Raw genomic sequence first — 26,365 nt, forward strand, 5'->3', positions numbered from 1 at the left:
ACTGCACAGTCCTTTATATGTGTTGCAGATTTGTATAGTTCACTAGTGAAAACAGTTTAGATCACAGAAGTGGTGACATGAAAATTTACATTAAAAAAGGAATTAAGCTTGTATCATTGCTTGCATGAATGATTGTGGACAGCCTTGGTGTATTTTTGGCAAGCTGAAAAGTAATATGTGTTCATTTTTAGTTGTTTGTGACTAAATCTTTTATGCCATCCTTCAGTGAATAAAATTTGCAAGTTTAGTGTTGATTAACATAATCAGATCTTGGGAATAGTTCAATGCAAATCTAGTGTAGCTGTTTAACTACAGGCAGTGACTGTGTAGCCAGTATGGCTTCTTAGTTTATGCTTAAGCACTTTTGATTTATAAGAAGCCTTTTTGCTATGTGTGCCCTGAAATGGGAGTGATTTTTCACGAAATATATGGATTTTCATTGGTTTCATGTCAGAATCCTTATTTTCTATTTCATCCTTATAAAAGTATTTTGACTATGTCTTCCAGTGGCTGGAAGATACTTTAATTTGGGTGGTTTTTTCTTGTTAGTATTTTTACTAATCCAGAATATTTATACTAATTTAGAAGAATTACTACATAAGACAGTTAAAAGATTTTGATTATAACTGGAAACTTTCCTTCCACCAAAACTGTAATTCTCAAAAAATAAAAGAATACTAATGTATATGTCTTTGCTAAGACATGGTGTGATTTTCTAGTGTATTGAATAAAGAATGCTAAAATTTTGGAATTGAATACCATGCCAACTAAAATGGGGAAGTAAGAACAGTTGAAGTTAAACAGGAGGGAGACTGATAGTTTATGCTGACATACCCTCAGTGTATGAAAGGATGGAAAACTACTCAACTAATGTAGGGCAGTCTGATGTCAACAGTTCTGGTTACTGTATTTCCAAAAAAAAATATTAAAGTATCTCTTTCCTGAAATGGATATAAAACGTAGCTTAAGTACATAAGAAACAGATACCATAATGACATAATGATTTATTACAGGTTGAATTAAAAGTAAAATTTTCTCCCAGTCTGCAATATGTGCAGAAGCATTTGGTGATAGTTAATAAAATTTGCAAACCTTGATTCTTGCTATGTCAGTGTTGGCTTTTTTCTTTTTTCCTGCTTGCAGAATACATTATACTGGTGTTTGCATATGTGAAGTACTCCATACTTTGCATTTTACATATTGAGTAGGTTTTTGTATTTCTTTGCATAATGTAAAATATGTTTGAGAGTACATTTTGTATATCACAATGGAATGTGTCTGTTTCTGATGCTGTATGCAGGGAAGGGCAGGAAAAGGATGAATCAACAGAACCAATGCAATTTTTATGGGGTTGGGCTAATGGTCATGAAAGAACTTATTAATGTATTAAAATGCCTCAACAGGGATTTGCTGAGAACTAATGCTCTAATGTGTTAGTCATCCTAAACCTCCTTCTATTTTTACAGGTTCTAAAGGATGTCTGATGCTGGTTTCTGTGATGCCACTTGAAGTCTCCAGCACTCTGGATTTATAAGTAACGTGCAGATTTAACTGCACAACCTGGGCAGAAAGCATCAGGAGTGCTACTCCTTTTCAGCTCTTTAAGTAGACAGAAGTACAGAATCATCTATCTGCAAGGGAAGATTCTTCAACAGCTTTTCATAGCTAATAATAAAGGCAACATAGTATCATCCACCTTCCTGATTTACAGTGCATCGCCTTCCAAGACAGATGGTCTGTCAGAAGCTGGAGGATGCCTGCAGAGTACATAATAATGAAGTAGTGAAATGATACTGCTGCTACTGCCACGTAATTGTCAGGATCACAGCTGATAGAACTGCACTGCCCTTTTTCTGCTCACTTAATCAGACCAGAGACAGCAGGGTGGACATGGCTGGCTTCTTTAACAACCTGCTAATACTGCTTCTTCTGTTTCAAAACATCTGTTTGGGTTTCAGAAGCCCACTTTCAGTCTTCAAGAGGTGGGTTATGCAGGAAAATATTATGTGTTGAATGCATGCGGTCACAATATTACAGAAGTATGAAAAAGCATGTCCGGATAAAAATGTATTATGGTATTTGGTTTTGGTCATTGCTCTGCATTTTCTTTCTGCACTTTGAAATGGCACTCTTGTCATACTGAAGACAGTAACTCATGTTTTATCCACAGGGTTGCTCATTAAAGGTGAGTTTAGGATGATAAAATGGCGATTAATAAAACTTTTAGTTACAGCTGTATTTGAGGCTACACAGGGATTAAATCTATTTCAGATCCTAGAGTTAGCTTGCAGGGTAATATGATGTTTTGACAAGAAAACAACAACTAAGCTGAACAGTCCTGAGAATTTAGCTGTGGTTTGAATTCAAAATTGCATAGGTAAACTTTAATGTAGTGTGGACAAGAGAAGTAGCCTCAGCTCCTGAAAAAAGGATTTTACTGTTGTTGAGGTTTGGGTACCATGTCACTTCTGTATACAGGAATATACGTAGTCAAAACTTGTATCAGTGTTGCACCAATGTTTCTCACGTCTTACCATTCAGTTCTTTACAGTGATCTACATTACTCTTAAAATTCGTTTATATGTTGAATTCAATACAGAATGTCATATTCGTTGATGTTGCAAAGTTAACTGTTTGCTGCTTGTAGTAGCATACAAGTTGCTATAAATGCCATAGTATTTGAAGCAAAAGTTGCCCCTTTGCATGTAATTTAATTTAATCTGTATAGAATTATAAATCAGGCACATAGTCTCAAAAAAACCCTCCAAAACTGTTGTGAATTATTAATAGTACTTGACGTATTTTAGTGAACTAATTCTCTATCTGTACATCCATGTGCCTCAGACAATTATTAAGATGAAATAGTAGGTTACGTTTTCAGTTAATATTTTCCAAACTAGTCATCTGATTGCTCAGATCAGGAAATACTTCAGAAAGATGTTTTCCTCAGCTCATGAAGGAGTGAAGTTTCCAGATCACCCCTGGAACTAGGCAGCATTGTCAAACTTCTTTACTAGTTCTGTAGACTTTTACTTTAAGAAAGACCTAACAAAAATCAATACTTTGGAAAAAATCTTTCTTCCTTCTTTTTAAGATACAAAGATACTACCACATCTCTTTCCAGTGAATGCCTTGGAAGTGACCAGCCGGTGATTTCTTTTGGTCTGTCAGATTTTGCACTGGACATTCGCATGCCTGGGGTGACACCTAAGCAGGTGAGAGAATTGCAGTTTTTGCCACTTTCTCTTCTTTTAATAATCTAGGAAAACAAAGCCTTTCCTATAATGTCACTCAAATAAAATGAACAAAAAAGTCAGGGTAAATTTTATAGATATATATCTATGTTCAGAGAAAAGTAGGCAACAAAGAAGTAACCTCAAATGAGAGAAAAATCTTTTCGTTGAATTAATTTCATTTGTAAAATGATGGTTTCATAAACTGAATTGTTGAAGTTCTATAATGTGAAATATTTCTATCTGTGCTAGTAAGACATGGAGTTGCAGTTTACACCAAATCTCAGATGACGCATCAGTGAATCTAATTACATTAAACTGTACGTTGCTGCAACTTTGGCAAGCTGACAGAAAACAACCAAAAAGCACTTTAAAAGGCATAGTACTTCTGACTTAGTATTTTTAACTCTCAAAATACTCCATGAAAGCTACTATAAACAAGTTATGATGGTGTACTATTTAAGTTATGAAATTACCTTACTCTTTAAGGTATGAATTTACGATGGTATACTCTTAAAAGATTATATTCTACTGAGCCAAGTGAGTAAAAGTGAAGACAGTTAAGATTTTTCAACTTAGCATTAGCATTTTTAAGATTCACATAAAAGTATTGAGATTCCACTGTCATTTTCACATCTAATTTCCTTAAGCAAGATAAAAAATGATTTTTTTTTTTCTTCTTGCAGTAAGCCGATGCAGGGAATTATATATATCATTAAGAGGTCTACATCTCTTCTAGAGGGCTACATGTGCTTGAAAAGAGCAGTATGTTGTGCTGCAGTAGTTGATGACTCATTGCTGCAGATAGCACTCTCAAAGGAGTGAAGTGAGGTTTTCAAGTTATTGGGGTAAACCCCTCTGGAACGTGTAATTTAAAGCAAGAGGTGTTGTTTCAGCAAGTGCAAAACAGAAATATGGTTTCTACTTTCTAGAAAGATCTTCTTTGACTGCAGCAAAATATTAAACTTCTCTGTCAGAAAGAGTGAAAAGTGCTCTCAGTTCATCCAGGTGCACATTTATAATTCTGTGTTACTGATTTTACCTGAGAAGCCATCAGTTGAACAGCTAGGAAACATATGAAGAGATCAGTAGTTCAGATTCCTATAAAAAAAAAAAAAAACTTCATTGTGTATTGTGTTGTCAAGGCTGGGGGAAAGGTTGCCAAAAACTCTGCATTTTTAAAATGATTACTGGGCATGTTGAAGGGGTGGGAGGGCCAGGATTTGTCTTGCATTTAATAACTGTGATTGCTCTATGGGTGCATGAGTGGCAACCAACCCCTTACATGACTTAGGAGTAGTCTATCTATACCTAGTTGTGCATTCTTTTGGCACAGGTACCACACATGAACATTCATTGGAAACTGTTTAATTTCTACTACAGTGTGAAGCATTACTGCCATTGGCTTTCAAAATTTTAGTATAAGGTCCTAAATTAGGTTGTGCTTTTTTTAAAAAAAAAGAAATCTTCTTCTGAACCCAGGTTAAATAGAAAACATAGAATATTTCCTTTTTTATTTCTAAATGGCTTTAATATGTTCACTCTGTAAATGCATGTAATGACTGTACCCAAAGGCATTCACATCAATTTTATCAGTTAACTTCCGTTCACCCTTCCCATCTTCTAGCAAAAAGACCAAAAATGTTTTCTTATCTGCAAATCACTGCTTTGTGTAATCACATATTGTTATCAGCATTGTACCTGTCCTTTGTTCTCAGTTGCATTTAATTGTTTACACCTATTCACAGTGTCTTCTTTTAAATTAAGTTTGAAGTTATTCATAGCAGGAGTTTTATCTTAATCTATTTAGATGTCCTTATGAAAGTGAAAGTCCTGTCAGATTTTGAGTTCATGGGTGTAGTGAAATTCCAGTACCTGATACATTTCCTTTCTTAAACAGCCTTAGAAGTTGGGGGAAAAAAAGTCTTAAGAAAAAAGAAGTTTAAAATAGTTAATAGTGTACCTATCAGCCTGGTAGCCACTTTGATGACCGTATAGCCTGATCTCTGTTACATGTAAATAAATTGTGGCAATGAATTTATTTCTTATTGTAGTAAAGGGATCATACATTGTCTTTGCCCATATATCTCAGTGAAGTATGTGATGTTTTTACTATATGGTCCTATTGTGTGTATTCATTTGTTCGGTATTCCCACATTCATCTTCAGAAAGTGTAGGGAATTTTAATACTATGTTTCTATTCTTTAATTCTAAATTCTCCCAATTTAAAGGTAATTTCTGTTCTCTTTTCTTTTAACAGTCAGATACCTACCTCTGCATGTCAATACCGCTGCCAGTGGATGATGAAGCCTATGTAGGTGAGTATTGGTTAGCTTTTTTCTCTTTGACTCATATTAACTTAATCTTTGGACATTAGAGTTTCCAAAATGCATTTGTCATGGCTAATGCATTAACAAACTAGATGGAGCTGCTTAGAGTCAAGATAACACTGTATCTGAGGAGATTCATGAGTAATAGCAGTTAAGGAGCTGCATGCAGATGCCTCTGTCAGTCAGCACCAAAGAGTCCCATTTGGTGCTGAGTATTGGCTTTCTGTCTTTGGCTGGATACTTAATTCTGCACTGCTGAGCAGACTATTTACATGCTGGTACAGGCTGTAAATCCTGTGCACTTACAGTCAGTGTTGGCTGCAGAAGGATTTTACTTGGAGGAGAAACCAAACCCTCTCCTATTTTTTGGGGTTTTTTATGACATGACATCAATAAGATGGTGGACAAGTAGAAGGAAATACTGTAGTACCTTACAAATGCTGTCATCATATAGATCAGCAGAAGAACACCATCTGTTCAGAAAATCTTTGCGGTACTTAACAATTTTATTGTGCCTTGTCGTGAACATCCAGTTGTTCAGAGAGAGAGAAGGCTTATTGGTTTGGCTGAAGATAGTTTTGCTATCAGAACATGCTATAAACGGTATAAAAGGAAACAGTCTTTTTCTTCCTTTACACTTTTGTTGCATTTTAGGATATCTGCACTTAATAAAAGCATGGTGGGACTCACATGTAGTTTTGATGTAGTGTATTATGAGAGTGTTGTTCCATTTGGATTTTCTTGTGGAAATCCCTCAGAAGGTAGAATATTGTGTTTTGATTTTCATGTTGTATTACAGTAACTAAGAAAAATGAGTAAATTTTTTTCCAGTGCTTTCTCTATAGATCAGTTTTGTAAAGAGGTGAGAATCTGATCTCACATTTTGTTTGTGAGTATCATCCCAGAAGTAAAAATGTACGTAGAAGGGAGTGAGTCACTCTCAAATAAACTACTCTTCTACAACTCTACAGACTCTTCTGCTTTTGTTGATTCATAGAAAGACAGTACTACTAACTTCCTGCTCAAGCAGCTTTTATTTAGTGTTTCACTGAGTTGAAAATTTCCACAGTTTAATTCATTATTAGGTTGCTGCATGTCTCATTCTGTTGTTTGTGTTGAAGGAACATAAACTTCTTTTGATGGTGTGTATGCTTAAAAGGACCTACTGAAAGAATTTGCTTAAAAGTTGTGCAAAGTCTCAATGCAAGTCATGTAATGCAACCCATTTTATTTTTTTCTGAAGACCTAAAAGTTATGTAAACTAAAAGTTTATATGTTCTTCACATGATTTTTACAGGATTTGGTCACCTTTCCAGTAATCGCTGTTCTTGAGTACCTGTAATTACAAAGCAGAATCAGGTCTGAATGGAGAAACCATTCTAGTTGTCATGTAGAGCTTTGAAGAGCAGGAGGAGCTGGATGAGCAATTTATAAAAAAGCCCATCTTGTTGTGTGAACTTAAAGTGTTCCCATGATAGATAGCATTCCTTACAAACTCATATTTTTGTATGCTTTAAAAGTAAAAGAAAATTACTGGATTTTTTCCTCTTTTTTCACTTCCACACAAAATGAATAGGCAAATGGACAGTCTGAAGCATGTGATCGTTCCATTTTGCTTCAGTAAAATCATTGGAAAGTGTTCCTCATGGAAAAGACTCAGATTGGAGTCTTCATAATCAGCAGAAGTTACCTGATCATTAGAAAGAGTAGACTCAATCTTATCCAGTTGTAGAGAGCAGAAAGAATGTAGAATGACCTACCTTATAAAATATCTGGATAGAAAATGAAATCTTTTCAAGAAAGAGGTTTTTACAATAGACATCATCACCTAAGAAATTAGCTGCTTGGTGAAGTTTTTCCTTAACTGCTTTGGATATTGTTAAGTGTTGTGAACATACATGTATTTTGTGTTGCTTAAATAAGCATAGAAGATTGGCACACAGAGTGTTTATTCTTTTTCAAAGGATAGAGTCTATATTTTTATGGTTTAAGTAGAATCTGCCTTCATTGCATTGCCAATAAATGGTGTAATTAAGTTGCCTTAAAACATACTGTTTCACTTTGTGACAAAAACAATGGAAGACTAGCATATGAATTGTCACTGGGTTGCTGTTGATGATGTGTTGGGAAGACAGTGTGTGTTCTGAAGAGCTTTAACATGAGGATGTGTGAATACACATAACTGAAACAATAAACTGGGTTCCTGAGACAGTTTGTTGGTAAAGCTACATGTTCTGCCTCAGTTCAATTTATTTGCTATAAATGCCTTGTGTTTTGTTTCCTTTTATGGTTTAGAAGTACATTTTTATGACCAAGTGTCTTCATGGTTTCACCAAGACTTGCTAATTCATTCCTTTTTTTTTACTTTGCTTTGCTATTTTTACTGTTGTTTCTTCCCACCTCCAAGACATTGCAGAAGAGGAGGCTCTGTTATGGAACCCACAGCAAGATATTTTTGTTGCATATTGGTGAAATATAAGAAGAATATAAGAAATAGAAGAATATTGGAAGAGAGCGCTTCATTTTTAGTGTTATATGAGGGCAGTACTACATTTGTTAATAAGTAAAAAATTTTTCTGTAACATTTTTTCATTATTTTTATTAAATTTGTATTTAAGGACTTTAAATTCACACTTCAATTTTGCTATTTCCTAAAGGAAACCGGTAAACATTCATGATTGCACAGGGACAGTGGGTATAACTTTGTACTTCAGAGCTGGTGAGATACTGTACCAGAATTCACAAACTTGTTTGGAGTCAATTCTCAGACATTATCAGAGGAGGGAATCGATCAAACTTACTTAATGAAATTTCTGCAGCTAGCAGGAGAATTAGAGCAGGTTTTGCCCTACGGGTCTTTTTCAGGCATGCATCTGTATATTTTGGCAGATGCTGTTTTCTGTATTATGTTCTTTAGAGGAGGGGTCAGACTGTCAAGGCTGAGATTTCTGTTTCAACCAGTTGTTGTTTCTCTGTCCCAAAGGGCTGTAAATACTGACAAATCGGGTTAGGGAGAGTGGTTTTTTGTGAGGTGAATTGGTATACGTATGGTTTATGTTAGGAACATGCCTTTTGCTCGTGTGAAGTGAAATGGCTGTCAGATTAGTATGTTAAACATTATTACTGAGTCAGATTAATATGTGATTTTTCAAGAAAGTATTGCTCCAGTTACATTTTTAAAACATACCATTGTGGTTTTCTTCTTCTGCATCATGATTGATTAATGTTTATGACTAAGTAGCCAAACCAGAAACTCAGTTGAGTCTTTAATGGTGCAGGCATTGATAAAAATCGCTTTTTCATTACTAAGCTGAAGAGATAGCTAAAGGGTGCTCTACAGACACTCATAAAAATTGAGTCTGACAGTAGGCCACTGAGCCAAAAAACTTGACTGAATTTGACTGTCATCTTCACCTGCTTGCATTCATTCACATGGGCGACCAGTAAATAAATGTCTTTTTCTTACTGACTCACGATGAGTCCCTATCTGTCTGATTGTGCTGTAGAAATGAAATTAAGCCTTCTATGTTCAGCAACACAGACTGACGTAGATGGTTTATTACTCTTCATCCATAAATGACTATGAGAAGCTCTAGGTTTGTTACTCTGTTATGGCATGTATAAACGTTCCTATTGCCAAGCAATGTCGTCTTCACTGTATTGGAGGCCTCTAATGTCTCCCTAGTTTGCCGCTTTCCGGACACTGAATTTTTGATAAATTTCTTTAAAGTTAATTCTGTGATAGAGAGGACACTAATATTTAAAAAAAAAAACCAAACAAACTATCAACTTTATTTAATTGAATTGTTATTTGTTAAGATTAACTTCTTAGAAGTTGTTTTTTTAAATACATAGCTTAAGTACACACTGTTAAGGTTAAACTGGTGTCATGTTCTGTTCATTCCGGTTTTTCTTTGAGTTGGTAGTTCTGAGTAGTACTTGATCAAGAAATTAAGTCAGACTTCAATTTTTAGTATGTGTATGAAAACTGCTACTGTTATTTTAGTAGTCATTTATATCACTTCTCCATGCATTAAATAAATTAACTATTGAGTAATCTTCATTAGTGTAAAATGTGGAAGCTGTCAACTAGGAAAATACGACTTTAGTTTAATATTTCTTAAGCCTTTGGTAGTGACAGTTCCCAGCACAGGAAGGACATGGGCCTGTTGCAGCAAGTCCAGAGGAGGGACGCAAAGATGACCAGAAGGATGGAGCATCTCTGCTATGGGGAAAGACTGAGAAAGTTGGAATTGTTCAGGAGAAGAGAAAGCTTCTGGGTGACCTTCCAGTACCTGAAGGGAGCCCACAGGAAAGATGGGGAGAGACTTTTTACAGGAGCATGGAGTGACAAGACAAGGGGGAAAGGAAAGACAGTAGGTCTATTAGCTATTAGAAGAAAATTCTTTACTATGAGGGTGCTGAGGCCCTGGCGCAGGTTGCCCAGAGGAGCTGTGGTTGCCCCATCCTTGGAAGTGTTCCAGGCCTAGTGGAAGATGTCCTAGTGGAAAACTAGGCCTAGTGGAAGATGTCCCTGCCATGGCAGGAGGGTTGAAACAAGATTTTCTTTAAGGTCTCTTCAAACTCTGGCCACCTTCTCATTCTGTGGCAGGTACTGCATTTGTCTTGAATTCCACATTAATCTCTATCGCTTTTTCAACACAGGATTTTTTAGATGTTTGTTTGTTTCTTTAAACCTTGTCTTTGGAAAGTTATATGCCTGGGTGTGCTGGTACGAAAATAGCTGTACTGGAACCATACTGTAACCACCTGTACAAAGCTCTCTTAAGCTCATAGGCTGACTGTAAGGTTTTTCCGTGCTTCCTTAAGCAATGATGAGGCATGTCAGCTAAAACAGTGTATTCCAGAAATCTGATTTTGCTTTGTTAGCTCTGGTGCATTATTTTCTCTCAGTAAGAAAAGCATTTAGTAAGGTACTTGTGATAAGTTCTGTAATAGTCCTTAAAGGTCGTGTCCGTACTCTAGGATATCATTGTAATAGGCACTACATGGAGGGAATAAAAGACTTCCTGAAACACTCATTAGAATAACTACTCGCAATGGTACAGTGGTAGAGAAATAAAAAGAAGTACTGAGACAGTATTAAGCAGCAGGACAGGTGGTGGCTTTGGCAGCTTACAGGCCTAACTTTCAATTTTACTTTTATTGAAGGCTGTCTTTATAGGTGGTACTTAGAGTACGTTTTTTACAGGTACTAATTTTGACCATAAAGTTAATGAAGTTTCACATGTGTGAACTTCTTATAAACCCCTTCAGAAATTTAATCTCTCACTTAAATTGATAAGAGCAGCTTAAAACACCCAAACCACCTGAAAACTAAGGTAGGAATTCCACACAGAATGACATGTTGCCTCTGCCATGCAAGCATAAACTGTAATTTTACTACTAATTGTTACTGATAAAAACATCAAAACAGAAATTGTCTCCATAACACAGATGAGGTTTCTATGTATGAAGTGAGTAGAATTTGCTTATAGCAAAATAAAGATGTTAGGTGGTCTCTAGACTTCATTCATGCTTGCAACTTTTGTACTTCTGAATTCATATATATCATTCAAAGTACCTTCCCAGTGCATGTGGGTACATCTCTTATTTCCCGGATCAAGCCCTCAGCTGTGGCATGCTCATTTTCTTACAGTCTGAACGCGTGCCTTGTATCTTCAACCTAAAACTTGACTTGTGTGCCTTAACTTTTGGCTGGTTTTCCTTATTTTCCACATCATATCTCAGCTCCAGAAATTGGGTAGGAAGCTATTTGATTTATTTTCCCCCATGAAACTGGGACAATAACCCACATTATCATTCATTTCAGGAAACCTGCCACAGCTCTGTGTTAAAATACTGACTTCTGAGTGCAAGTAATGCCATAAACCTCAGGAGCAGAACAATGTTTCACTGGTTTGTAGCTTCACCATCTCCCCATGTTAATAGCTAGAAGACAGTTACATGGAGGCTCCTCACTGTCTGTGTACATGTAAGGGCAGGAGTAATTTGTCTTCAGAACTTCTTCTGTAGTATAAGGTGAAAAACCATTGCATTCCCTGCATCTGACTTATTTTTAGTAATAAAAGAATGTAGCTTGCTTTATTTTTAGAAATACCTTTATTATACATTTATGGTCAATATTACTCCCATGGTGTTGGTAAACTTTTTACTATGCTAAACAGGATCACAAGTACTTGAGAAACCAAACCAGTGTTTTATATGTGGCTTAGGATAAAGAACAGACATTTGGGAGGTGAATATTCACATCTAAGTTTCTAATAGTGAGAAATTTAGGGCAGTGACATCATGCTGACTTTAAACAAATCTTGTTTTCCGTTCCAAAGGGTTTGACGTATTAGTTAGACTCAATCATAATCCCTTCTTGAAACTGTTGTCCCAAGAAAGATGCAGAAAAAATGTAAGCCAGGTAGAATACTGGGAGAAGATACTACTAATGCATAAGATTTAGTTGCTCTTAACTGTAACTTTCTGCTTGTTTGTATTTTTTATGAAGTACAAAAGAAGTTGAAGAGTATTATCAAATCACAAGTGCAGATTTCAAAGGTAGATTGCAGTTAGACTGGTGACAGTAAGACGCTGTGGTTTGGGATACACTGATATATTACCTAAGTATCAAATTTAACTTTTGTGGGCAATACAGTGGTTTTAATTGGGAACTTAGAGTTTCTTTTTCTTAATAAATGAGGTACAGTGTTTTAGTGTAGAAGGAGGGCTGTTGAATGAAAATTTAAGGAAAGAGTGTTAAGTGGAATGCAGAAGGCAAATAAATGGGTGGGGATGTACTTGCCTTATTTTGTAGTATTACAGGGGAAAAATGGAACAAGATGATCTTGGTTATGTAACCTATGGTGAGATTATGGATAGCTTACTTGTTTTGCCATATTTTTTTTCAGTTGACTTTAAGCCTCATGCCAGCATGGACACAGTCCATCACATGTTACTCTTTGGGTGTAATGAACCTTCGTCTGCCGAAAATTACTGGTAAGAGCTGCTTCTTGCTTTTGTTATCAACCAGCTCTTTTTCGGTGTTAGTTGCTTCCATATAAACCTTTTCTGGTGTCAGAATTTCTTGGAAAAGTAGGAAAATTTGGAATGAAGAAGAAATGTGTAACAATCTAGTCTTTCCACACTTAAAGTGCTCTGGTTTTTGGTTTTTTTTTAACTATCTCCTCTGTTTTCTTCATGACTAATTGACTGTCTTCAAGGAGGAGGCAGGAGCTATAGTAAACAGTGTGTCATTGAATACCAAAAAATCTCATCTTCATCTATAGTTGGCTGCTTTTCTCTGTATGAAGTCATGTAACAGGTGTTCAGAATCAAGGTGAGCAAAGGATAAGCTGAAGAAGCTTATCAAGGGGCTTGGTAGTTGACTTGCCCTTCAAAATGACTACGCAGTGAGAGCAGACCAATGCCACTAAAATAGGTCTGTGGAGGCAAAATGAAGAGAATATGAAGGTGGTTGAGGGTTAATCATCTGTTCAGTAATTTTGCAAATTTTCTGTAGGTTTTCATGAGAGAGCAGATGAGGTATTTTTGCTGATGCTGCAAAGGTTATATGAATTATTCTGAACTGTAGAACAATTTTTATATAGGTGGTCTAATAGAGTTGTGTAATCATAATTTATCTTTTAAGTATTTACCAAAAAGGTAACTAAACCTGGAATTTAGAACTAATAGTATAGTATAATAAATTTTCAGGAAAAATACCCCGAAACATTTTGAATGCGTATTTTGGGGAGATGATTTGTTTAATGCTTTAAACATACACAACAAATTTTCCTCAGAAGTTTTATCTCCTGTTTACCCGTCAACCAACAGTTCTAATGTTGAAAATGTTGTAATCTTGCACAGTCGTGCAAGAAAAGTAGATGCTTAAGAAGGTCAGACCAAAGTAAAACGGAAAGCATAGAATTTCTATTCTGTTCTATTAATTTCTTTTCCCAGTAGACTGCTTTTCTGTGTTCTTTTTATTGTATCTTATATGATAGAATATACTTGAATACTTTAATGTTAACAATACACCAACATAAAACTTCTCCATTCTGGCCTTTTGAAAACAGGTGAGTGTCCTATTTAAAACTGAGTAGATTGTACTTGTGCTGTTTTCATATTTCTGGAAGTAGTTTTATTTGTACATGATAAAACTATGTTGTTACAGATTGATCAGGAGCTTGTGTTGAGATGAAGTTATGAGACAATGCCCAAGTCACATCTAACTGATGTTCTGAGTTTGTAGAAGAGAGGGATCCAAAGCCAAAACCCAAAGTTCTTCAAAACTGAATCAGACTCAAATCCCTGTTTTGAGTCTAGGGTTCAGGTAGTTTGAGCTCCCTGGCTGTACCTTCACTCCTCCCAGCAGGAAGAAGACTCACCAATGGCAGCCTGTGCCGTGTGGCAGCTAATGTTGCTTTTGTTCTCGATTGCTGTAGTTAACACCTACCTGTCAAATGACAAAATACTTAGTTGTGTTGGATTGAGCTTGGCTGGACACCAGATTCCCACCAAGCTGCTCTATCCCTCCAATCCTCATCAGGATGGAAAAAAACTCGTGAGTCAAAATAAAGGTAGTTTAATAAAGCAAAAGCAAAGGTTCTGCAGAGGCAGAGGAGAACCAAATATTTTGTTCTCTACTTCCCATGACCAAGCCGCTTTCCAGGAAGCAGGACTTCAGCACAAGTAATGGCTGCTCTGGAAGACAAATGTAATAAATAACAAATATGTATTTCTCCTCCTTTCTCCTCTCTTCTACCTTTTATTGTTGAGTGGATATAATATGGTATGGAACATCCCTTTGGTCAGTTTGGGTCAGCTGGCCTGGCTGTGGCCTCTACTAAGACCTTTCCCAAACACTGGTGTGTTATCAACACCTTTCTAGCTCCTCATGCAAAGCCCAGCACCATGAGGGTTGCTGTGGGGAAAATTAACTCCATCTTAGCCAGACCCAATACAATAGTATTGTGTTTAAATCTACTATTTCCAATTTTTCATATGCAGGTTTTGATGAGATCTTGCCTTTTTTTTAATGTGTAGTTTCTGAGGTTTTGTGTTTGCTTTGCATTCTCAAAATGAAAGCTCTTCATTCAGTGTCTCATCATTTCACATCCCTGGTTTTGCAGCAGTTTGCAGCTTTTTATCTTGCTCTGCCCACAGTTATTTGCAAGGCTAGAAAGATGATCACATGTTTTATACATAAAATAGACTAAAGAGTGCTAGAGAGTTCTAACCTGATTTTGTTAAAGTAATTCTGATGACTGTATGTTACTGGTTTTTATTGTTGTTCATTTTGTTTGATTATTTGCTGTTCCTTTTGTTACCTGAAGGCTCTCAAGTGATGACTTCTCTTGCTCTTCCATCTAGTAGGGAAAGAATGGTTGTTTGAGCAGGCTGCTGTAAGGCTTCTTTAGCAAGGATCCTTACTTTTTACATGGTCAACATCTTTATAGAGCCAGCTTTTATTAGATTAAGGTATGCCACATAGATCTTTTTGTCTCTTAGTTTCTTTTTCAAAGTTCTGGCAATATTAGTTACATATGCTTTTGCAAGTCAAGAGCTACTTCTCTTACCGTCATGATGTGGATTCGTTTTATTATGGAAAAATAGGCTGTTAGGAACATTCAGAATGCAAGGTCAAAATTAGTTTTCCTGAGGTGTGATGTTTCATTCAGGCCAGTTTTGAGTGAGGAGGAATGAGAAGCATCCAGATGACTCTGTTGGGGTTAGCTGCCCTTTCGCCATAGCAGCACTAAGCCAAAATCTGTGATGCCAGTCTGGCCTGCTGCCCTTTATACTGATTTGACACTATTCCTGCAAATGTCCCTGGCCTTCATAAAGGCTGTCAAATTGTATGGAAGCTGTGCTGGTTTCAGCTTTCACTGCAGTGTGGTAGAATTTTTATCTGAACAAATCCTAAATGTTATTCTCCCTTCTTGAAATACACAGGCCTTTCCATAGGAAAAAAAAAAAGTGGTTTCCCAGGGCTCATTGCCTCAGGTGTTGCTCAGTGCACTAAAAAAATGGTGTAGCTGCTTCCATTCCTTGATCACAATTAATCTAAAACCAGTGCAGCCGCAATGACAAGTTTTGCCTGAGCTGACAAACTGTTGAAATTGAAATAACATGCCCGAACTGATTGATCAAAAGTTAAGATTCTCTGTAGATAATCAGGAATGCACTTGAATGCTTTAAAAGAAAATGTTGAATTATTCAGAATTTGTGGGTCTCCTGGCAAGACAGGTCTTGTGCTGTGTCAAACCTAACGCTGAAATAAACTCTCATGAATGAGCTGATTCACAGACAGAGCCTGTATTTTGAGATCAGGCAGGGCAACTTTAAATAGTTATCTAACGCAAATGGATGTATAAGTACAGGTCATAGATGACAACCCAGTAATGCTTCTATCAGACTAGCTGTTTCTGTTGGCAGGAAAGAATGGTTCTGGAAGCCCTTGACATCAATAGCTCAGTAGAGGTTGCAAAAGATGTCATGACTGGTTCAGTGAAGGACTTCTATTTCGTTGCATGGGGGAAAGTGGGGACAGTAGAAAGAATTGTATTTTTGGGTGTAGTTTCTTACCATTGCCACTGCCCTAGAATGGTCTGCAACATACAAAAGAGAAAAATGATGATTTGTCTTACTCAGTCACCTCAATTACCCTTTTTTTAAATCCTTAGTTAGTGCTGAGGAGTACAGTATAATAGAGAAAGAAATAAAAGAAGTTATTTTTTACCATAACCAATGCAAATATGCTGAAGGGATAGCCAAATAGTGGTCTTGTTGACATAGTGAAATATTTTACTTTCAGTCTAGGTAATCAGTCAAAACCCCAGTGCCATTAATGAAAACAGTTTTTGAACTGACCCAAGATTGGGGAGAATGTCTTTGGGAAGTCCAGGAGAGTTTGCAAAAACCGCAAAGATCCAAGAAGTAGTCAGTAAGCTCTCCCCTACCTGCCTCAATCCCAAATTTTGAGTCATAATCAGTTTCTAGAACAAGATTGTGTAATATGCAGCTGTAATCCATTTTTAAGGTACTCTGTGTCGCTCATTCTGTTTAGAATCTCATTTTTGTATGTAAAGAAGCTATGACTTTCAGTGATTTTTTGTTTGTTAAATTTTTACGTTTTAGTAGCTCCCTGCATTTCAATCTATTTATCTTATCTCTTCTTTGCAATCTCCTCTAGGTTTGTTTTTTCCTGAAAACTTGATGTTTCAAGATTATAATTGATGGCTAAATGAGAGAGTTGACCATTTTTTAAACAAAATGAAAGAGCAGTGTCTGTATTTCATCTTTGTCCCCTGCTGTCTTCCCCCTCCATTCTGGTAGCATCTCAGGAAGACAGTTTGAAAACAACCTGCACAGGTTTTTTCCTAATTAATGTGTTCTTAGAAATACTGTGGTATAAATAAAGACTGTCTGGCCCAAAGTGTGGTGGTAAAGCTGTGACTGTGCTTAAAGTTCCTTCTGGCATTCCTCCTAAACAATCTCTTCAACACATTTCCAAATCGTGCAGCTCAATACCGGGTTAGATCTCTGAAGTCTCTTGGGTTTTTTGTATAGTAGCAGTGGGAAGCTGCATAGTTTTCAGCTGCAGCTGCATCTATGAAAGCATTTCACTTATTCTGAAGTAAGTTTTGATTGTCCTTTGGGATGTGGGTGTGTTTGAAGGGGAAGGTGACCAAACTGTTAGTTATGAAGGTCTAGAAATACATGTTGTGAGTATAACTACTATAAAAGAAGTGGTGTGTTCCCTTTTCTCTTGATGCTTTCATGATTATAGCAAAGCTTTCATGAAATAAATACAGTAGCTATGCTGCAATAAGGCTCACTGGGATCAAAGAAGTACATAATGTCCTGCTGAGGTGGTTTGATATACATGCCAGAAGAGCTGGTTATCTCTGAGAGATACCTGGAAATCATCATCATCATTTGCACATATGGCTCAGCCATCCGTAACAGGAACATGATTGAGCCTTCATCTGGTAGATGTCCTGGTCTTTTATGCTCTTCCTCACACTGTGTGGCACTCTGTTTTCCCCAGAATTTCAGGTGACTGAAACCATGCCTTACATATACAAAAGTTTTCCCAGGTGTCTTTTTACAAGCAGTGATAAACAGAGCAGGGGATGTACCATTTTGGTTTAGAATGAAATACTGGCATTGGTGCCAACCTTCATCACATCTGGTTTGGGTCAGTTGATGTAGTCTGAATAGTTTCAGGGTGAGGCTTTCTAAAAGTCTTACTGTGTATGCTGCACCTGTGGAATGACTTCTACACTTTGTGCTCAGGTCCGTGGATGGTTTGCCTTTGGAAGAAAGTACAAATACACCCTGTAAATAAACCTCTTCCCTAATTCAGGATCAAGAGGGAGAAGTGTATTCTAGGTGGCTGTTTGGAAAGCTCCTTAGGGTCCCTTGTTTGATTATCCATGTATATGGTCATGCAGCCTACATCCACATATGTGCCTTCTTGGATGTGGTCAAGATACATTGTGCTGTCTGTATACTGTGTCTGGCCTTTTACAGATTTGGTGGTGTCTCTGCCTCAGGTTTACCAGTTCTTGCAGATTTAAAATGTCTAAAATTTATCAGTCTTCGGGAGTCTTTCATTCTTCACCCTCAGTGTCACCTACAAGGTGCTAGCCGCAGAGGCTGGGGACAACTCAAGCTCTCAGTTACTGTAAATATTTGTGACCTGTTTGTGGCCTGTTACTTGGCAAACTCTTCTTTTTTCTTTTTGTTTTCCCTTGGGTTTTTGGTTTGTATTTTTTTGGTTTGTTTGTTCGGGATTTTTTTGGTGATTGTTTCTTTTTTGTGTGTGTGCGTGTATGTGTGTGATTTTTCTATTTTGAAAAACAAGAAATCGTGCAGTGGAATAAAAATTAACATAAAGCAATGAGTTTAAATTAAGTACAGGGAAGAGTGTGAGTGCCTCCTATCTGTGGGTTCATATACAGCCTCCTGTCACTTTTTGGAATGATTTTAAAATGAATTTTAAATAACCAATTTTATGCTGAAGCTTTGATGTCTTGTGGGGTTTTTTTCTGCTTTGTGCCTGAGTCCTGTCCCTCTTTGTAAATGTGGCAGCCACTGTCATTTTGTATCACTTGAGTCAATAATGCTAGAAATTTTCATACAGTTTATTACCATAAAAGGTTCCTTCATTTTTCCCATCACTGGTTAATAGGCTGACAGAGCCCATCAGAGCTGTCCAACACTGCCTTAAGGCGAAGGGAGGAAAAAAAAGGTGGAACATCTACCAATATCTCTGAAAGCACTCTATATTAAAAGAACTGTGTTTAATCAGCATACATTCAAAAACATCTTCATAGATCTTAAAATGAGTGGTTTTGCATGTAACTCACCTGCTGGTTTCTGATTTCAAAATTTTAAAAGTAATATTCCCTTTTCTTTCTTCATACTTTTAGGGACTGTGATGAAGGAACATGCAAAGATAAATCGAATATTTTGTATGCTTGGGCAAGAAATGCTCCACCCACCAGGCTGCCCAAAGGTATTGGCGCTTTAATATGGAGTTCTTGTGTGCAGGGGCAGGGGAGAAAGGAGGACATGGAAGTAAGCACCTGTCATATCTGGGAACATCCTGTAATATTTTCATTATGTCTAACTGATAGCAACTGTATAAACATCAACCTCATTAACTATGAAATGTATTATGCTAGCTAATATACTTGCGGGTTTTTGTCATTCTGTTTGCTATACCATTTTGGGTTTCTGTAGGGGTAAAAAAGGCTGAGGGAGAGATAACTATCATAATATAATGTTTATTATTATATAGCATTAATCTTGCATTTCCTACTACATGTTACTAGAAGGTTACCACTTACGTATCTTTCAGTAGCACACAAACTACATTAAAATATTTTTGCTTGTTTGGGAAGGCACAGACAACTTGAATCTAAACACTGAATTTTTTCTGTTTAAAGTATACATTGGCAGTTTAATGTGTTTTTCATTTTTTGATGCTTTGATGCAGTTGAGCAACATGCTTGTATACCCATTTTCTTGCATGATAGACAACTCTGCTGAATTAAATCAAAACAGGGAGAAGTGCTTCTTTGTAATAACCACTAAGGGTCTTAGAAATATCTACCATCTGTATAGCCTCAATCTGAAAATATCTTAAATTTTGAGTGTTTTTTCTTTCATCTTTTGCTGCCCATTTTCAAAGCCATGAACCAATATAATGAAAATGTTTTGGTTTTTTTTAATAATCCATTTACGCACTTAACAACATGAATGTTACTTGATTTGGTTATCAGAATGTCAAGTTTAAAAAAAATTGTTAAAATGGAGGATTCTTTAAAAGTTTTGTGCTTGGAGGATTCTGTGGAAGTTTTGCTGTTAAACCCCAGCTAGTAATGCTTTCCTTGTTGGTAAGCTGTGCAAAAATACAAGGTTTGTAGGGAGTATTCACAAAGATGCCTCATTTGTGCACAGAGGCTGTAGTCCCATTTGTAAGTTGGCTTTGCCTGTTACTGTGGGATTCTCTGACCAAATACAAAGCAATTGCTTTCTCTGCTTCTTTTAAAAAGTGTTCATTGTAGAATTGCTTTAGAGAAATCCCTTTCTGATAACTGGAATTTCATTATTTCAAATTATTTCAAGCTTCTCTATTGTGTTTTGTGCCTGTGCTTGCTTCTCTCATCAAGTAACATAACTGCATAATTTCCTCAAGATTTTTTCTGCATGTAATATTTATTTAAATCTAAAAATATTTTACTGCGGATCTTTTTTTCTTATCAGTCTCAATGTCTTCTTAGTAAGTTAGTATTAATTAGTTTGTATCACGTAGAGTTTGTATGAGAAAAGAAAGTTCCACCAAATCTTACATGGATGACAAAACTTCATTTTTATTTAAATTTTTATAAAAATTTTTATAAAATCTGTATTAATGTTCTTTGATTGAGAGGGTTCTCTTCATAAAGCAGATATGTATTATTAATTAAGTTATGGTTATTTAACTTAATTAATTAAGCTTCTTGGTCTGTTTGGGATCATGGGCTGGTGGTTTTCCTGGGTTTCAGGACAAAGTTCACTTCAGTGGTGTCTGAAATTTTCAACCCCTTCACTCTTAGCCATTAAAGTGATTCGTATTTTTTTATGTGGTCAGTGATGGTGAATTATCTTACATTTTATTGTTTCTGAAAACAATACATTTTACTTCTTTTAGGTGTAGGATTCAGAGTTGGAGGAGAAACGGGTAGCAGATACTTTGTTCTCCAGGTACACTACGGAGACGTTAGTGCATTTAGAGGTATGCATTTTGGAAATTTGCTCTGTAAGTTGTATCAGCTACAGCATCAAAAATATTTACCTCTAGAAAATAATTTTTCTGTTAGTGCCATTTGCAAAGATCAGTGGGCATATTTGTAATACAATTTGTATATTAACTTGACTTTATAAACTTAATTTATCACTATAAGTATTTGAAAGGTGAACACCTTTTTTTTCCCCTCAAAAAATGTGGAGCAAATGATTTAAAGTAATCAAGAAGCAGATTAATAATTTTAAGTTTGGGGGAGAAAGTTGAGGTTTCCATATATCATTCAGCATTTTCTTTAATCAAGTTGAAACAAAGAGGTGTGAACACACTTAACCTGTCATTTTACTTGAACAGATTATATTTACTGGCCAATCTGTCACGGTATTTGTGTTTGGAAAAAATGTAATTCATGGAGACAATGTATTTTTTGTTTATTTGTTTGGCTTGGTTTTTTGTTTTTTTTAAAGATGAAACACTCATTTCAAGCATAGCAATATGCTTATACTTGTCATTGAATGTTTCACAGAATCACATAATGGTTGAGGTTGAAACAAACCTTTGGAAGTGATCTGGTCCATTCCCTCCCTGCTCAAGCAGGGCCACGTGCAGCCTGTTGTCCAGGCCCATGTCCAGGTATATTCAAGTGTAGAAACACCATAGGGCAACATCTGCCAGTGCTCAGTCACCCACACAGTGAAAAAGTTTCCTGATGTTCAGCGAGAGCCTCCCATGTTTCAGCGTGTGCCCATCACCTCTGGTCCTATCACTGGGCACCACTGAGAAGAGCCTGGCTCCCTGTTCTTTGCACATTCCCTCCTGATCCTTCTCTTCTTTAGGCTGACGAGTGCCAGCTCTCCCAGCCTTTTCTCATAGGAGAGATGCTCCAGTCTCTTCATAATCTTTGTGGCCCTTTGCTGGACACTATCCGTGTTTTTCTCACACTGGGGAGCCCAGCACTGGACACAGAACTCCAGGTGTGGCCTCATCAGTGCTGAGCAGAGGGGCAGGATCCCCTTTACTGACCTGCTGGCCATGCTTTGGCTGATGCAGCACAAAGCACCATCTGCCTTCTTTGCATCAAGGGCACACAGCCAGCTCACACGCAGCCTGAGGACCCCCAGGTCCTTTGGTGACAAGTTGCTTCCTAGCTTTTTGTTGCCTAGGGTTGTACCTTCCCACATGCACAGGTCTTCCAAGGCAACTTGGTACTTCCCCTTGCTCTTCATGAGGTTCCTGTCAGCCCTTCTCTCCAGCCGGTCCAGGTCCCTCTGGATGGCAGCACAACAGTCTGGTGCATCACACACTTCCCCCAGTTTGGTGTCATCTGCAATTGCTGAGGGTGCACCTGCCCCATCATCCAGGTCATTAATGAGGATGTTGAACAGGACTGGAGCTCAAGTATTGATTCCTGGGCTATACTGCTAGTTGCCATCCTCCAACTAGAAAATCATTCAGCTGGTGTTCAGTCCACCTCAGTGCTCATCCAGACCATATAATGAGCTGGGATTTGGGAAATTTGAATTTCATTAATTCACATTGACATATTGGTGGTGATTTTTGGGGATTAATTAATTAATTAATTAATTTGTTTATATTTAATGTTGTACTTTGTTCTTTAAAGTGCCTTGTTCAGATATCTTTTGAGGTGCATATATTCTTGCTTTTACTCTGTAAATCGCATCCTGTGTGGAGGTTTTGGGTTACGGCCTCTATGGTCATCAAGAGCAAAAAATGTGTGGTTGTCATTCCCATGGAATTCATCCATCATACATTACTGCTGTGGGATTTAAACAAGAATGTGAAGATCCTCGTGGCCTAAGTGATAATGAAAATGTTGGGCTTGAAAGAAGAGAAAGCTGAAAAAGAACAAAAAAATTAAGGGAGGAATATGCATTACAACAGTAGGTCAAGCTATGCCTGTGGCCTCTCTGTCCTTCTGTGGTATCATGATAAATGATCCACAGACTCTGCTTGGTTTAGAATGGAGAAGTTACCAGGTAGGTGCAGCTTCCCAGTGCCCATGCAGCCTCTCTTCTGTGCATCTCTGGCAAGGTTTGGGCAATACTTAGCTAGAATTTTAAGCAGCACTGTTTGAAGCAGAAGGTATGGTTTCTGCCATGACATGAAGATATAATATGGCTTAATGGCAGTATTGGTAGAGGATGAGGAAGGAATAAACTGAGGGTGCCACCACTGTTTGAGAGCATATTTGCAAATGTGCACAACTGAAATTGAAAGAATTGATTTTCATGAGGAGTTCAGATGGACCCTTACAACCCTTGGGATTCTTTGCCTTCTAAAATCCTGAGTAATTAAAGTAGCAAACCTCTAAAGAGACCATATTCATTGACAGCCTGCTCTTCATTATTGCTTGGGGACATTGAGAGTTCTCACTGCTTGAGAGTTCTCACTGTTCATTTTCACTCTTAAGTATAATATATGAGTATATAGTTATTAAAAAAAGAAACAAATGAGCTCAGTAACCGTCATTGCACACTAGTTGAGAATGTCTTTGGAAATTTTTATTAACAACTTGACTTGTTAGTCAAAGCTCCTACTCAACCCAGTTGCATACATAGAGAAACTGCAGTGAAAGAAATTATCACCTGAAATTAAAACATCGTTTTATACCCCCAGCAGACCCTCTGCAGTAGACTTCCTTATTTTTTGCCTGGAATATATGTGCAGGACTTAGAAATGCCATAGATATGAGCCTGCAAAATTATGAAGTTTAAGGAGTGTGGACTGATAGAATTATGATGTAGGAGGTGATACCAGTGTCATGAGTGTGACAGAATGCCCTCCCATTTTTCAGTGCTTTTTGCTTGGTAGTCTGTGATCGTATTTTTAAAGTAAAAAATCTATCTTTTCTGCCATTTGTGAGAAAAAGTGTTTTTAGTATCGCCTACCTGTGAAAATTCCAGTAGAGAAAAATGTAATGTAAATCTAATAAAATGTCCTAAACCTTCACAGTAGTGTTCAAAGATATTCAATGCATAATCTTCAACTAGTTTCACAAGTATTTTTAAATTTCAGGAATAACCTAAAGGTATTTTTCTTGTTGTGAGATGTCTGTTGATAACCACGGCTCATCAAAGCATAAGAATACAGTCATTGAAGTTTGTGTGTAAGCACATGCAGTTGTTGCAATTTAGAACAGAAGATAAATGATGAAATATGCTCAGTTAACTTGTCATTCTTTCAGTAGTACATCAAAGATTCCAAATTGTTCAGAGTTCTGACTTACAAGAAATTGCAAATATAAAATATTTGACTTGCTGTAGTAAGATATTTATGTATTAGCACCCAAATCTATTTCCTATCAATTCTGGGGGGAAAAAATGCCATAGTTAAAATCATCAACTCTCATGTTCAACTCTTTCTAAAAAGAATATTTTTCATTTCATTAACCAGGTAGTAAATGAATTCACTTTCCATCCCTTCTTACCTATAATCCTGAGCTAATAATGCATATGTAGATACACACTTTCTGCTAAGATAAGAAAATAAAACTTACTGTACCTTGTCTAAAGTAAACATATTAAAATTTAGCTGGAGAACCAAAAATACATTCTACAAAAAAATGTGTAAAGAGCCATCTTAGAAAAATATTCATTTCCCTATTTAATTTTCTTTGCATTTTATATTGTAAAAGCAAAAATTATTGTGGAGTTATGTCTAATAATGGATACAGTTATGTAACAATTAAAAAGTTGTCAGAAATTTGTCTGCCTTTTTATATATTCATAAGTGTTTATAGTTCAGATTCAAATTAAAGTAAATCTAGCCATCCTTAGGTCTGTAAAGGGACCCAGTCAGCTTTGAACTTAGGCTGTAGTGATACGCAGTGCAGTTGTCACCGTGGTCTTGTTTTATTCTTCTATGTAAGCACCTTTGAATCTGAATTTTAAAAAATGTGGGTTTTTTTCTAATCCCTAGAATGTTTTTTTTCCTTCACTTTGTGTAACAAAGACTTAAAGTTGTTTCTAATCTGCCATATTATTCTCTTACTCCTTTCCAGCATGTGTAAGAATATAATTGCTATCCTCAAGAATCAGTGTTTAAAAGTTATCAGTGATAGGTCTTCTAGCTGTTCTGTATGGAAGGTTTTCACATTCTGTCATTTGTATATGTGCAACTGTTGCATTGTTTGAAGCAATTTATAATTTTTTGTCAATATTTTTAGAGCAAATTTATGGGGAATTCTTGGATCTCTGTTCAGCTTTGGTTTTTTTTTTCATTCCCTTTCCTGTTCTCTCTCTTTTGTCGCACAGTGAACAATATTGCATTCTCAGCTTCTTCTTTTAATTCCCCACCTTTTCACTGATTTATTTCTCCTTGCTATCACTCCCTGCAAGAATTATGTTACCCACATTACATATAATAACATAGATGGACCTGCTTTTCTGAGTGAGGTGTAGGGTTCTTAGTTTTGTCTTAGGGTTTGGTTTTTTTGGTTGGGGAGAGAAACTAGTTTTGGCCACCAAGCTAGTAGATCTTAAAAAGATGTTTTTCCTCATAAGCATGTGAATTGTATGTTGTCATTTGAACATTATTCTAAACATTAGATTCAATGGCCTTCTCTTTGATACTCTCTTGAATCTGCTAGTGTCTTGAATAAAGTTAGCTTTACATATGCACAGAGATTCATGGCTATGATAAAATATTATATCATTTTAGCAAATCGGTCATCTCTGACCTTTATGAGGTCTTCATATGTTAAAAAATTTATATTGAACCAGGATCAACAATTGTTTGCCTCCTTTCTTTTTGGAAAGTAAGTTCTGAAAATGTCACTGGGGAGTCTGTGTTTGCATTTTGTTTTTCACAGATTGAAAAAAGGTAGGATTTTACTGAATTGATATTGGATGAGTGGATAGATCAGCAAGTGCAAACACCTTGACTTACATGAGAAAAAAAAATTAAGGTAGTTTCATGTATCAAATATTAGATACCAATATTGAATGCAATATACTGAATTTGTCTCATGCTTCACTGGGACCTCAAGTTCGTTTTTGTGCTGCATGTCTTTGCTTTTTAAATATAACTTGTAGAAAGTTACTTCCCCATGGGCATTAGCTTTGGAATTGCCTTTCTCAGAGGTTGTGCTCACCTTTGAGGCTACTTATTTTGAATGAAGCAAAGCCAATTCTGAGCCTGTGTATGGAGATTCAGGTACAAATCAAGTGCTGACTTTGAAATAACAAGGGGTTTGGGGCTTCATAAAATTTGCCATTCTGTTACGGTGAAAGCTTCTAAGTATTCTAGTCACGTATGAGTACTACACTGTTCCTATGAAATACTAGAAGTAAAGCAATGAAGAAGCTGAATAAATAGTTTGAGCAGAGTGCTCAATAATTTATAACCCACATACTCAGAGTGCAAAGAAAATAGGTTTTGAAGAGTGTTTGTTTTTATGAATAAAAAACCATGCAATTTTAAGCATCTAGGAAGTCCTAGAAGTCTCAATGTCTGTGGCAGATTGTCATGCA

At 36.6% G+C, this 26,365-nt stretch overlaps 1 protein-coding gene across 12 annotated transcripts in view; it reads left to right on the plus strand.

The window, feature by feature from the left end:
* PAM (peptidylglycine alpha-amidating monooxygenase) overlaps positions 1 to 26,365 on the plus strand; it is a 124,231-nt gene that overhangs the window by 52,719 nt on the left and 45,147 nt on the right. For 11 of the 12 annotated variants that reach the window (XM_082302131.1, XM_082302139.1, XM_082302136.1 and 8 more), the window contains 6 exons: positions 1,467 to 1,982; positions 3,095 to 3,215; positions 5,494 to 5,551; positions 12,484 to 12,571; positions 19,015 to 19,100; positions 20,781 to 20,864. In XM_082302131.1, coding sequence (XP_082158257.1) covers positions 1,891 to 1,982; positions 3,095 to 3,215; positions 5,494 to 5,551; positions 12,484 to 12,571; positions 19,015 to 19,100; positions 20,781 to 20,864 — 529 coding nt within the window. In that variant the 5' untranslated portion in view covers positions 1,467 to 1,890. The remainder of the gene's footprint in view (positions 1 to 1,466; positions 1,983 to 3,094; positions 3,216 to 5,493; positions 5,552 to 12,483; positions 12,572 to 19,014; positions 19,101 to 20,780; positions 20,865 to 26,365) is intronic. The other variant, XM_082302137.1, reaches the window with a different exon arrangement.

Source organism: Coloeus monedula, assembly GCF_965178545.1.
Source record: "Coloeus monedula genome assembly, chromosome: Z".
NCBI lineage: Eukaryota > Metazoa > Chordata > Aves > Passeriformes > Corvidae > Coloeus > Coloeus monedula.